Genomic DNA, 13310 nt, shown 5'->3' with positions numbered 1-13310 from the left:
ATACGTCAATAAGACAGCAACCCTATGACAAAAATAACAAAAAATCATCTAGAGAGTAATTTTCTACAATAGACAGTAAAACTCCCCTCCCTCTCCAAAAAAAAAAGACCAATATAAAAAACCAAAACTAAAGACTTTTCTACTGGAGGTATAGTTTAATAGGTATGTTCAAAAAATGTTTTTCAAGAAGAACAACTAGGTTTTTAATGTATTCAGGGAGATGTTATGCACACATTACTCTAACTTGCAGGTATTCCTTAAGAATAAGTTGATAAAAACCAAACATATTAAGGCAAAGTCTAATCAAATTGAAATGAGGGTGTACATCTTTTTTTCATAATTTTCAATGGCAACCATTTATTGGATTACTATTTTTCAAGCTCCAGCTTAACATCGGTTATATACTAGCTGTGGTAAGCCCAATCAACCAATTTACTGTGATTACTAAAAATACAACAGAAGAGTAATAAACCAGATTCATCCATTTTCTGTACAGTTCAGATTTCAGTCTAAATGTTGAACATGATTTGTTCCTGTGAAAGACTCTGATAGATCAGGTCTGAGTATCCAAGGCTGTTTACTATCAAAGATAATTATAGAATGGAAATGTTACTGGAAAAGTCAATTACTTTAGAATGGAAAGTCTAATTGGTGTTGATGTAAATGCTCTTTTGTTCCAATGTTGAAAAGTTCCGGGCGGAAAGAACTAACTAGCCGAAAAGTTCCGGAGGAACTTATTAACTAGTTACTTTGTTCTTCCTCTGGTTTAAAAGTTCCACCGGAACAAAGCGACTAGTTGAAAAGTTCCAACGGAACATATCAACTAGTTAGAAAGTTCCTTTTTGCCAAATTAGTCAAACACGGAACTAACAAACTAGCCCAAAAGTTCCAACGGAACTCAACCAGGTAGAAAGTTCCATTTGGAGAATTGATGCAAAGTAAAAGCGCAACATATTATATTTGAACCTTTCAAAGGGAAACCAAGATACTGATTACAAAATTCAAATGGAACTTATCAACTAGCCACAAAGTTCCTCTTTGGCAAATAAGTTAAAACCGGAACTAACAAACTAGCCCAAAAGTTCCAACGGAACTTATCAACCAGTCACAAAGTTCCATTTGGAGAATTGATGCAAAGAACCACATGAGGAGGGGGGTATTCTTCCCTCTCTTGAGGGTACTATGAATACTAAATTTGCATGATAATGCAACTCATTCCGTTTTATGTGAGCTATGAAATACAACTTAAATTTTGCATATTTGTCCTCAAAGAAACCCCTTTCAGTGCGTTAGGTATTCTTGTGAATTAATGATTTGCTCTTATATATACTGATACTCATTCTTCCCCCTCTTTCTACAAAAAGGAAGAAATATGGTATATTTGGAACGATGTAACTAGTTGTTCTGTTCCACCAGAACTATTCAACTAGCTACATTGTTCCGGGACTTTTCAACTAGCTACTTTTTTCCGGAACTTTTTGACTGCACTCGGAATAAAACAACTAGTTGGAAAGTTCCATTGGAACGAAATAACTAGTTGAAAAGTTCCGCCGGAACAAAGTAACTGACGGAACATAGTGGCTGTTACATTGACATGGCTTAGTTCTGGTATTTATATGCTTTTTTTTTTTCGAACTTTTCTCTGAAAGTATAACACAAGATTATTTAAAACTTTGATTCATTATAAGTTTTTGCATTCTTGGGCTGTTGAAAATATTAGTCCAAATGAAAACTTCTTAATTCCTCTTCAATAAGATTGTGGGATTACAAATCAGTATTGTTCCATTGATTTATTATATATTCAGATTAATCTTTCACCTATGTATTAATAGCAACATTTATATTCATTGGTCGGTCACCAGAGCAAACCAGATAATTCAGGCCAAAATTTTTTAAAATGCTTAAGTAACAAAGGAGTAAGCCCAGTAAGACCCCTTTTTGGCCCCAAAATGTAGCAGTTTTACAAAATTGTTAAAATGTAATTTTTTAGCTATTTATTGGAAAGAAGAATACTTCTGTTACATAAATTTTGGCTGTTTTTGACAATACAATGCACATGTATCGGGTACTAGCATCATTAAGTCATGCTATATTACTGAAATCTTCGAAATTTTAGCATTTTGGTTAATTTTTAGACGGTTTCCGTCTGAAATGGAAGTGGTCGCATTTGTGTTCATTCTAAATATTTAAATGTAAGTTGTATTTGATGATAATACATAACATATATAAAGGTTGAGAATGAACACGGATGCGGCCACTTTCATTTTTGACAAAAAACCATCTGAAAAGTGACATATTATGGCATATTTGATAGATTTTTCTTATTCAAGCTTGAATTTGAGCGTCTTTAATGACTAAATCAGTTCAAATCTTTCACATAAACTGATTGAATCAACTGAAGTAGACACCTAAGTGTTTAAAAAGTGTCCAAAATCTTTCTTCAGATGAACTTGAATTTTGAGGCCAAAATCGGCCCTAACCGGACCTACTCCTTTAATAAGAGAAAGCTTTTTATTGTGCTCTCTCCAGATTCTTTAATGCAAGGAAAATAAGCTGTAGCTGTTAGGATTTTAGTAACAGTAATAAGGGGGAGCAACTCTTCTTTTGCAATCACCTGATTAACCAATGATGCATCACAATATGCTTTGTAATTACAAAAATTAAAGAATCATTTTAATTTTCATCCGAACATGAATTCAGCTGCACAGTAAGTGAGTGTACAGATTAGGTCAGCAACTAGGACAAAAGTAGGTCAGATTGAACTATTTTTTTTTTTTAATGTAACTGACTTTAATTCACTTTTACTTCACAATCTATCTTTTTTCCAAAATGTAGCATCTTCTAAACATGAACTACATCAAGGACAAAAGAATTTCCGATTGAACTATTTAAAAAAAAATAATTCTAAACTGGAACTACATCCAGACAAAGTAGGCCACATTGACCTTCTTTTCATGATTTTGGTGCAAGTAATTGTAGTCTACCATAAAGTTCATATCACTAGTGTTGTAAGATTCAGTTTCCCTTGATTCCATGAAATATTAGAAACTAATCATTCTGTTTGACCACTCTTACTGGTGGTATTCAACAAGAGAAACCTCCTTTAATGTTCTAATGATAGCTTATTTCCCATTAGTCTAGGCGATTGGTACAATCCCCAATTTTAAATTTATAATTCCTGCTCTTTCGTCAGATTGTTTTTAATTTTTGCATAAGAGCCAAAGCCTCAGAATATCAATGAGTCAGAATATTATGTTTCCAAGTAGGGTGACATGTCTAAAACTAACTCCTTAGCATCTCAGTGTAGTACCAAGATATCCTAATATAACATGACCTGTAATCATCCTGAATAAAAATAAACATAGGCTGCTTAAAATCTAGATATTTTCTTTAAGGTTTTCTATTTTGACACCTATATACAGCACAAACAAGATGGCCCCAAACATTAACTTACCCTTATATATTTTTTGTTATGATGTAACCTACAAATAAAAGAGCAATCATGGCTTTCATTTAAATTTTGTGAAGTACTCCTACAAAACCTTTCATTTGTTGATCAAAAATATATGAATATATATAAATAAGATTGTTGTTTTTACCAGATATACATTTATGTTTTACAGAACAAAGTTAACAGCTTTGCTTAGTGTTTGAGCTTTTCTCTTTACAGTCTTTAATTCAATTGTTTAGCAGTACTTACACTTTTTCTGAATAAAAAAAGCAATACAAAGATTAAAAAAATATTGTATAAGTTAAGTTGAAAACAATAAAAAAACGGTAGGACTTACTGCGGGATATTTTTGAAATTAAGTAGATTTAAATATTAAGATTTTTGGAGTCATTTAGATTAAAGTAATGGATTAAACGGTTACATTGATGCATTGTTGTAACACCACCATCATGGAACTCATAATTAGCAGATTTTTAAAATAGTAAAAAAGATATGCCAATGAGGTCCATTAGAGGATGACAGTAATTTAAAAGTCTAGTGAACTATTAAATCAAGGTCAAATCAGTGACAAAATATAATTAGATATTAAAGATATTGCCTTTGTAATAAAAAAAAAATATCTCAGCTATGTGTTGTTATTGATTGTTAGAGGGTTTTTCTTACCCTAGGAACCTCTTATGTTGAAATCCAACAACTTATCACATTAAATATTAGTATATTTGTAGAGGACTTACTAGTGGCCATCAAACAGCCAATAAGTGGACCTAGGTGACTTCAACTTGTCAAATATAACATTTAAATCTATTTGCATTCCAAGGATAAAATTGTTATTTTTAATGGATTATTCCCTTTTATTCCATGGAAAGAAAATTGTCAATTTGAGATAGTTTTTGTTATAATGGAAATGAAATTTCAGTAATGCATTATTGAAATAGAAATCAAAGCCCTACTGGAATATTGAAACATGCTATAAGTTCATTTTGATATTATGAAATGGATTAGTACAATTCTATTCACAAAGCAGGAAAATGACATCTTAAAGTACTAGAATACAAAGACTGAAATTGATCATTGAAAATAAAGTTCAGTTAATTCAATAACTAATTCGATGTGTTTTGAAGTATATTATTAAAGGATATTACTGGAATATGTAGACAGAATCAATATTTTTTATCATATTTAAATAATACAGTAAATAGAAATTAATAGTGTACACATGAAGCTGTAATTGATTGAGAACATTCTTGGATCATTGGAAACTTAATACACAAAATGGATAAGTTTGTCATTTTCAATATTGGTAAGACCACTTTATTTGATATGTAACAGTTTATAAATTTGGTGTGTACAGACTCTTTTCTTGATTTACCTTTATTTGGAACATTAAACCTAAAATTTTGAAGCAAAAGATGTATAAGTACTTAGATATGTGAGGAGCAAAATGACCAAAAAGGACCTAAAAAGAATATATGATCTATTTAAGGTCATTTTTTTTCTGGAGTGAGTTGGACCCTTTAAGTTTCTTAATAATTTCTAAATTTTGAATAATCAAGGAAGAACTTTTTATTTGAAACATATGATTAGGTATAATTTATGCTTGTCAAATCCTTTCATATATCTTGATAAGTGTCTCTGACTCACCATTGTTAATATGTGTGAACAGTCAACATAAAGAATTGTAATAAAAGCTTTGAATGTTTACCAGTATCACACACAGCAATGAGAACTATCATATATAACACCCTTTTCCATGTCACCTTTGTATAACACAGAAATATTATTGAAAAATAAAGATAGATCTTGCCTGGTTTTGGGATACAAACCTTTGAAAAATTATTATTTTGGTTTGTAAAAAAGATGTCAATGGATTTTCATATTTGAATAAATGAATGTCAAACTACATGAAAAATATGTTAGAACTATCAAAAATTTCATGAATTTTCTGGAAGTGTATTTTAGATGTAAGTTTATTTAAAAAGTATTGAGAAACAAGGAGGTTTCTGTTATAAAGTGCATAGCTTGGGGAAAAAGAAAGGGTTGCAAAATATTAGGGAAAAATTGAAAACATGAGAAGGGAACATTTTTTAAGGAAAATATCAGTATGTATGATGGAGTAAAATATGTCTTACAGATTTTTTGTTGTCTCCCTTATCTTGTTTAGGGTCCTTAATGGATGTAAAATATAAGATGTCACAGTTAATGTTCACTATCAAATTATTTCACCAAAATAAATGCAGTCTTATTTCCCAATTGTTAAGCCTTTCCAATGATAGTAGGGGCATTATGTTTTCTGGTTAGAGTCCATCTGTCCCTTCTTCTGAATAAAAATGGGTTTTGGGTCGATTACCATGAAATTGTGGTCCGATCAACTGGAAACATAGTACACAAGTTCCAAATTACAGTTTTGACCCAAATTATGCAGTTCATTGAACGTGTTAAAAATGATAGTAGGAGCGGGAAATGGTGTCCGTACATATATGCTTGTTTTTATATTGAAAAGAACTTTCTTTCTTGAATAAGGTTAACAATTCAATAATATACTAATATCATTCTCTATTATCATATATCAATTAAGGGATATGAAATTATGACACAAGAACAATTGAATAGCTTTTTTGAAAAAATTGTCATAGATTGAAAAAAGCAGCTTTGAAATATTCGTAGGTTTTTTTTAAAACCTTTTCGTATATATTTTCCAACTTAAATTTTACAATTGTTTTTAATTAGCTTTATCATTTCTATTAATAGTTAGATACTGGACGACTATTATCACAAATGCAGATCAACCAACAACTCAATCTTCTCAGAAATACGGGGAGTCTCACCCCAATACAGATGTACTCGCATAGAATGATTCGTTTTAAACTAATGCAGAACCACAGACGGCAGACTTTGCCGATACGTTTACAGCCAACCAGGTAGGTCACAGCTATTGGTGGAAGCAAAAGTGTATCCTTACTTGTTTGTTATACAAATGCATTGTCTTGAAAGGACTCCTGTGTGATAATAAAATAATTTTGTCAATGGGCTATTTACAGCATTGTGCAAATTACAATTTCCAATGGTCTATTGCTTAAGAATCTTTTCAATTTATTCTACCATTTTAATATTGCATTCACCTTGTTGTCTGCTTGTCCAACAAATATTTATGCATCACTTTTCTCAGGTACTACTGAAAAAAAAATTACTTCATATTTGTTCATTAGCTTGATAGTAATGAATTATAACATTTGAGCACTTTTCTATCTGTCAGTCACCTTCTTTCTATTTAACAATACTTTGAATTATGAGTGAGGGTATTTATTCTTAGGAGGTCAGAGTATGAACTTGTTTTTTCAGCAGAACTTTATATAATTGACATTCTTCCAAATCTCAAAGTATATCTATGTATATATTTAGAAATGCTTGATGTGTGGTGACAATAGGGTTTGTGGGAAAGTATTTTTACTGCAGGTATTATAAGATTTATGTGGTTTTAACAGGCAGATTCTCTTTGAATGAACCTCTAAAACCCTTCAATCAAAAATGAAAACAATGAACAAATTATGACAAGCAAACATATACTTCCATTATATTTAAACAGTCAGTCCAAAAGATTGATTTAGGATTGACAATAATGTATGTTTGATTTGGTCATTTCATTTATTATTTTGTTTTATGGAATTTTTAAGGTATGTTTTGAGCCTTTATTAGGCTGTTAGAATTGCAAAAACTGTAAAATTCTCCAGTTCATTCAAAGTTTTCTTAATTTGATAAATATTGAGATAGAAATTTTGTATGTGATGTTACTATGAAGTCAAAATGTCAGTTTTTGACCTAATTTGGCAATCTTATACATACACCCCCAAAATTTGTTTACCTGTATCAACATCTTTACACAAGACATTTTATTGCAAAACATCTTTTTGGTTAGGTTGTTTCTCTTTTAATGAAGAAAACTTAAAATGAGCCAATATTATTGTAGTTTATGAGTTTATTTTCTAAAATGCAGAAAAAAAATACAGGAAAAAATATGTTTCATTATACTTTCTTCTTCTTCTTCTTCTTCTTCTTCTTCTTAAAATACAGCTTCCTAAATAGGACAGGTTAGTCATTTTACTGGGTTGCTGTAAGGGGGGAGATTTTACTTTTTAAATGCAAAATATTATTATATTTAAATTTTTCAATTTGTTTAAAATCAAGCCCTATTCTATATTAGAGTTATCTTTCTTAGTGTAAGAAAAAATATATTTTGAGGCAGGTCACCAAGAGTTATCTTTTCATGTCATTGTTCAGATTTTGATTAGTAACCAAATTAGAGTTATCTCCCATATTACTGTATTTTAATGAAAGATAGAGGAAGCTCAGCTAAAATGGTAATTATGTTGTATTTAGTTTGCAACACATATCTGGGTATTTATGTTGTGAAGTATTCATTTGAACCTCCTTAAATATTGTTGACAATTAATTCTATGGCTTGTATACAGAGATATTTAATGTAGAAAAACAGAATAGTTTAGTATTTCTTTAAAATAGGCAATACGAAAGGAAAATTTAAACAACAATTTAATGAACATATTATACTGAAGCTGTTTCTTGAATTATTGAGGATTTTAAAACTAGGAAATCTTTGTTACAGATTTTAGTATAATCATATGCTACTGGTCTTTAATGATTACATTTTGGAAAAAATGTGGTGAATAATGAATTACAATTCGAATGTCAAGTATTCTCCCCTTAATTCATATGCATTCATATCTTAAAATAGAGTAATTGGAATTAATGTGGCCCTGCATAGTTATATTGTGAATTATTGTTCTTCAAAAAAAAAGGCCTAACAAAATATTTCTGGAATTCAAATGGTAATATATGCGCTGTTCACTGGAAACATTTTTTTGTATTTATTTCAAATTAAGTTTAATAACAACAACAATCATGACATAACCTTTATTATACTAAATATGTTTATGCCTATTTATTAAATTGGTTATACTGAACCACTGTGATCTCCCAGTAAATGTAAAACTATAATTTACATCATGTTGTAACATCATTCACACTATCCTGAGAACACCCATTGTTGTATGATGTCAAAAGAGTGAAATTACAGGATTTATAGTTTATTTCATTTGCAAAATTATTTCATTTACAACAATGGGTGTTCTCAGGATAGTGTGAATGATGTTACATCATAATGAATTGAGAAAATGTGCAGAGAAAGATGTTGTTCCTTGCATTCTCTACTTTTGAAGTCATTGAAATAAAAAGAATAACCAATCCAAGATTTCAAATAGCATAAATCTATCCAATGATATATTTGATCTTATAGATAAATTACACAGGACGGATTATAAATAGAATAGCATCTTCACTTATGCAAATTTGTAAGTGTCTTATTTTTTGAATTGGGGGAATTTTCTGATTTTCAATATCCAATCAAAATTGTCACAAATAGACAACAACAAAATGGGCTTGAGTTGACTTGATTGGTGTGTTATTGAAGAAAGATTATGTTTTGCAAGCAAAGATGATGAAAAATGTAACGAAGAAAATAAGAAGTTAAATACACAGTATGCTTCAACATTTTGTATTCTGAGGAAATCCCAGGAAAGAAAAAAATTGCAAATACTGAGAACAACCCCTTTTCCTCAAACCAAAAAAAAAAACTTAAAAAAAACAAAACAAAAAAACTAGCAGAAACAAAGCATCATTATCATTATGATGACATCACTATCACCATTTCTATAAGTCATGGTAACTTATGATGACATCACTATCACCATTTCTATAAGTCATGGTAACTTATGATGACATCACTATCACCATTTCTATAAGTCATGGTAACTTATGATGACATCACTATCACCATTTCTGTAAATCATGGTAACTTATAATGACATCTCTATATAGATATAAGAAGATGTGGTATGAGTCCCCATTTCTGTTAGTTATGGTAACTTATGTTGATATTCATTCCTGTTAGTCATGGTAACTAATGATGACATCACTACCCCCATTTCTGTTAGTCATGGTAACTTATGATGACAATACTATCACCATTTCTATAAGTCATGGTAACATATGATGACATCACTATCCCTATTTCTGTTAGTTATGATAACTTATGATGCTATTCATTTCTGTAAGTCATGGTAACTTATGATGACATCACTATCACCATTTCTATAAGTCATTGTAACTTATGATGACATCACTATAAACATTTCTATAAGTCATGGTAACTTATGATGACATCACTATCACCATTTCTATAAGTCATTGTAACTTATGATGACATCACAATTACCATTTCTGTTAGTCATGGTAACTTATGATGACATCACTATATCACCATTTCTGTAAGTCATAGTAACTTATGATGACATCACTATCACCATTTCTTATAGGTCAAGGTAGCTTATAATGATATCACCATCACCATTTCTGTTAGTCATGGTAACTTTTGATGACATCACTATCCCCATTCCTGTAAGTCATGGTAACTCATGACATCACTATCACCATTTCTGTTAGTCATGGTAACTTATGATGACATCACTATATCAGCATTCCTGTTAGTCAAGGTAACTTATGATGACATCACTACCCCCATTCCTGTAAGTCATGGTAACTTATGATGACATCGCTATATCACCATTTCTGTTAGTCATGGACACTTATGATGACATCACTATATCACCATTTCTGTTAGTCATGGTAACTTATGATGACATTACTATATCACCATTTCTGTAAGTCATGGTAACTTATGATGACATCACTATCACCATTTCTATTATCTAAGTCATGGTAAATTATGATGACATCACTACCCCCTTTAATGTAAGTAATGGTAACTTATGACATCACTATATCACCATTTCTATAAGTCATGGTAACTTATGATGACATCACTATCACCATTTCTGTTAGTCATGGTAACTTATGATGACATCACTATAAACATTTCTATAAGTCATGGTAACTTATAATGACATCTCAATATAGATATAAGAAGATGTGGTATGAATCCCCATTTCTGGTAGTTATGGTAACTTATGGTGATATCCATTTCTGTTAGTCATGGTAACTTATGATGACATCACTACCCCCATTTCTGTTAGTCATGGTAACTTATGATGACATCACTATCACCATTTTTGTAAGTCATGGTTAATTATGATGACATCACTACCCCCTTTTATGTAAGTCATGGTAACTTATGACATCACTATATCACCATTTCTATAAGTCATGGTAACTTATGATGAAATCACTACCCGCATTTCTGTTAGTCATGGTAACTTATGATGACATCACTATCACCATTTCTATTATCACCATTTTTGTAAGTCATGGTTAATTATGATGACATCACTACCCCCTTTTATGTAAGTCATTGTAACTTTTGACATCACTATATCACCATTTCTATAAGTCATGGTAACTTATGATGACATCACTATCACCATTTCTATAAGTCATGGTAACTTATGATGACATCACTATCACCATTTCTGTAAATCATGGTAACTTATAATGACATCTCTATATAGATATAAGAAGATGTGGTATGAGTCCCCATTTCTGTTAGTTATGGTAACTTATGTTGATATTCATTCCTGTTAGTCATGGTGACTAATGATGACATCACTACCCCCATTTCTGTTAGTCATGTTAACTTATGATGACAATACTATCACCATTTCTATAAGTCATGGTAACATATGAAGACATCACTATCCCTATTTCTGTTAGTTATGATAACTTATGATGCTATTCATTTCTGTAAGTCATGGTAACTTATGATGACATCACTATCACCATTTCTATAAGTCATTGTAACTTCTGATGACATCACTATAAACATTTCTATAAGTCATGGTAACTTATGATGACATCACTATCACCATTTCTATAAGTCATTGTAACTTATGATGACATCACAATTACCATTTCTGTTAGTCATTGTAACTTATGATGACATCACTATATCACCATTTCTGTAAGTCATAGTAACTTATGATGACATCACTATCACCATTTCTTATAGGTCAAGGTAGCTTATAATGATATCACCATCACCATTTCTGTTAGTCATGGTAACTTTTGATGACATCACTATCCCCATTCCTGTAAGTCATGGTAACTCATGACATCACTATCACTATTTCTGTTAGTCATGGTAACTTATGATGACATCACTATATCAGCATTCCTGTTAGTCAAGGTAACTTATGATGACATCACTACCCCCATTCCTGTAAGTCATGGTAACTTATGATGACATCGCTATATCACCATTTCTGTTAGTCATGGACACTTATGATGACATCACTATATCACCATTTCTGTTAGTCATGGTAACTTATGATGACATTACTATATCACCATTTCTGTAAGTCATGGTAACTTATGATGACATCACTATCACCATTTCTATTATCTAAGTCATGGTAAATTATGATGACATCACTACCCCCTTAAATGTAAGTAATGGTAACTTATGACATCACTATATCACCATTTCTATAAGTCATGGTAACTTATGATGACATCACTATCACCATTTCTGTTAGTCATGGTAACTTATGATGACATCACTACCCCCATTTCTGTTAGTTATGGTAATTTATAATGACATCTCTATATAGATATAAAAAGATGTGGTATGAGTCCCAATTTCTGTTAGTTATGGTAACTTATGGTGATATCCATTCCTGTTAGTCATGGTAACTTATGATGACATCACTACCCCCATTTCTGTTAGTCATGGTAACTTATGATGACATCACTATATCACCATTTCTGTAAGTCATGGTATCTAATGATGACATCACTATCCCCATTTCTGTTAGTCATGGTAACTTACGATGACATCACTATATCACCATTTTTGTAAGTCATGGTATCTTATGATGACATCACTACCCCCATTTCTGTTAGTCATGGAAACTTATGATGACATAACTATATCACCATTTCTGTAAGTCATGGTATCTTATGATGACATCACTATCCCCATTTCTGTTAGTCATGGTAACTTATGATGACATCACTTTATCACCATTTCTGTTAGTCATGGTATCTTATGATGACATCACTATCCCCATTTCTGTTAGTCATGGTAACTTATGATGACATCACTATATCACCATTTCTGTAAGTCATGGTATCTTATGATGACATCACTATCCCCATTTCTGTTAGTCATGGTAACTTATGATGACATCACTATATCACCATTTCTGTAAGTCATGGTAACTTATGATGGCATCACTACCCCCATTTCTGTTAGTTATGGTAACTTATAATGACATCTCAATATAGATATAAGAAGATGTGGTATGAATCTCCATTTCTGGTAGTTATGGTAACTTATGGTGATATCCATTTCTGTTAGTCATGGTAACTTATGATGACATCACTACCCCCATTTCTGTTAGTCATGGTAACTTATGATGACATCACTATCACCATTTTTGTAAGTCATGGATAATTATGATGACATCACTACCCCCTTTTATGTAAGTCATGGTAACTTATGACATCACTATATCACCATTTCTATAAGTCATGGTAACTTATGATGAAATCACTACCCGCATTTCTGTTAGTCATGGTAACTTATGATGACATCACTATCACCATTTTTGTAAGTCATGGTTAATTATGATGACATCACTACCCCCTTTTATGTAAGTCATTGTAACTTTTGACATCACTATATCACCATTTCTATAAGTCATGGTAACTTATGATGAAATCACTATCACCATTTCTATAAGTCATGGTAACTTATGATGACATCACTATCACTATTTCTGTAAGTCATGGTAACTTATAATGACATCTCTATTTAGGTATAAGAAGATGTGGT

General features: G+C 31.2%; 1 protein-coding gene across 7 annotated transcripts in view; it reads left to right on the top strand.

Moving 5' to 3' along the window:
- The window catches only part of LOC127699443 (uncharacterized), a 114839-nt gene that overhangs the window by 41199 nt on the left and 60330 nt on the right, over nucleotides 1-13310 (top strand). For 3 of the 7 annotated variants that reach the window (XM_052203036.1, XM_052203038.1, XM_052203037.1), the window contains exon 2: nucleotides 6200-6369. The exons of the other annotated variants lie outside the window; for them this stretch is intronic. In XM_052203036.1, coding sequence (XP_052058996.1) covers nucleotides 6200-6369 — 170 coding nt within the window. The remainder of the gene's footprint in view (nucleotides 1-6199; nucleotides 6370-13310) is intronic. 7 annotated transcript variants of the gene reach the window in all.

This window comes from Mytilus californianus, unplaced genomic scaffold (assembly GCF_021869535.1).
Source record: "Mytilus californianus isolate M0D057914Y unplaced genomic scaffold, xbMytCali1.0.p SCAF_1, whole genome shotgun sequence".
Lineage (NCBI taxonomy): Eukaryota > Metazoa > Mollusca > Bivalvia > Mytilida > Mytilidae > Mytilus > Mytilus californianus.
The sequence above is the reverse complement of the archived record's forward strand: the minus strand, read 5'-3'. Positions and strand labels throughout refer to the sequence as shown.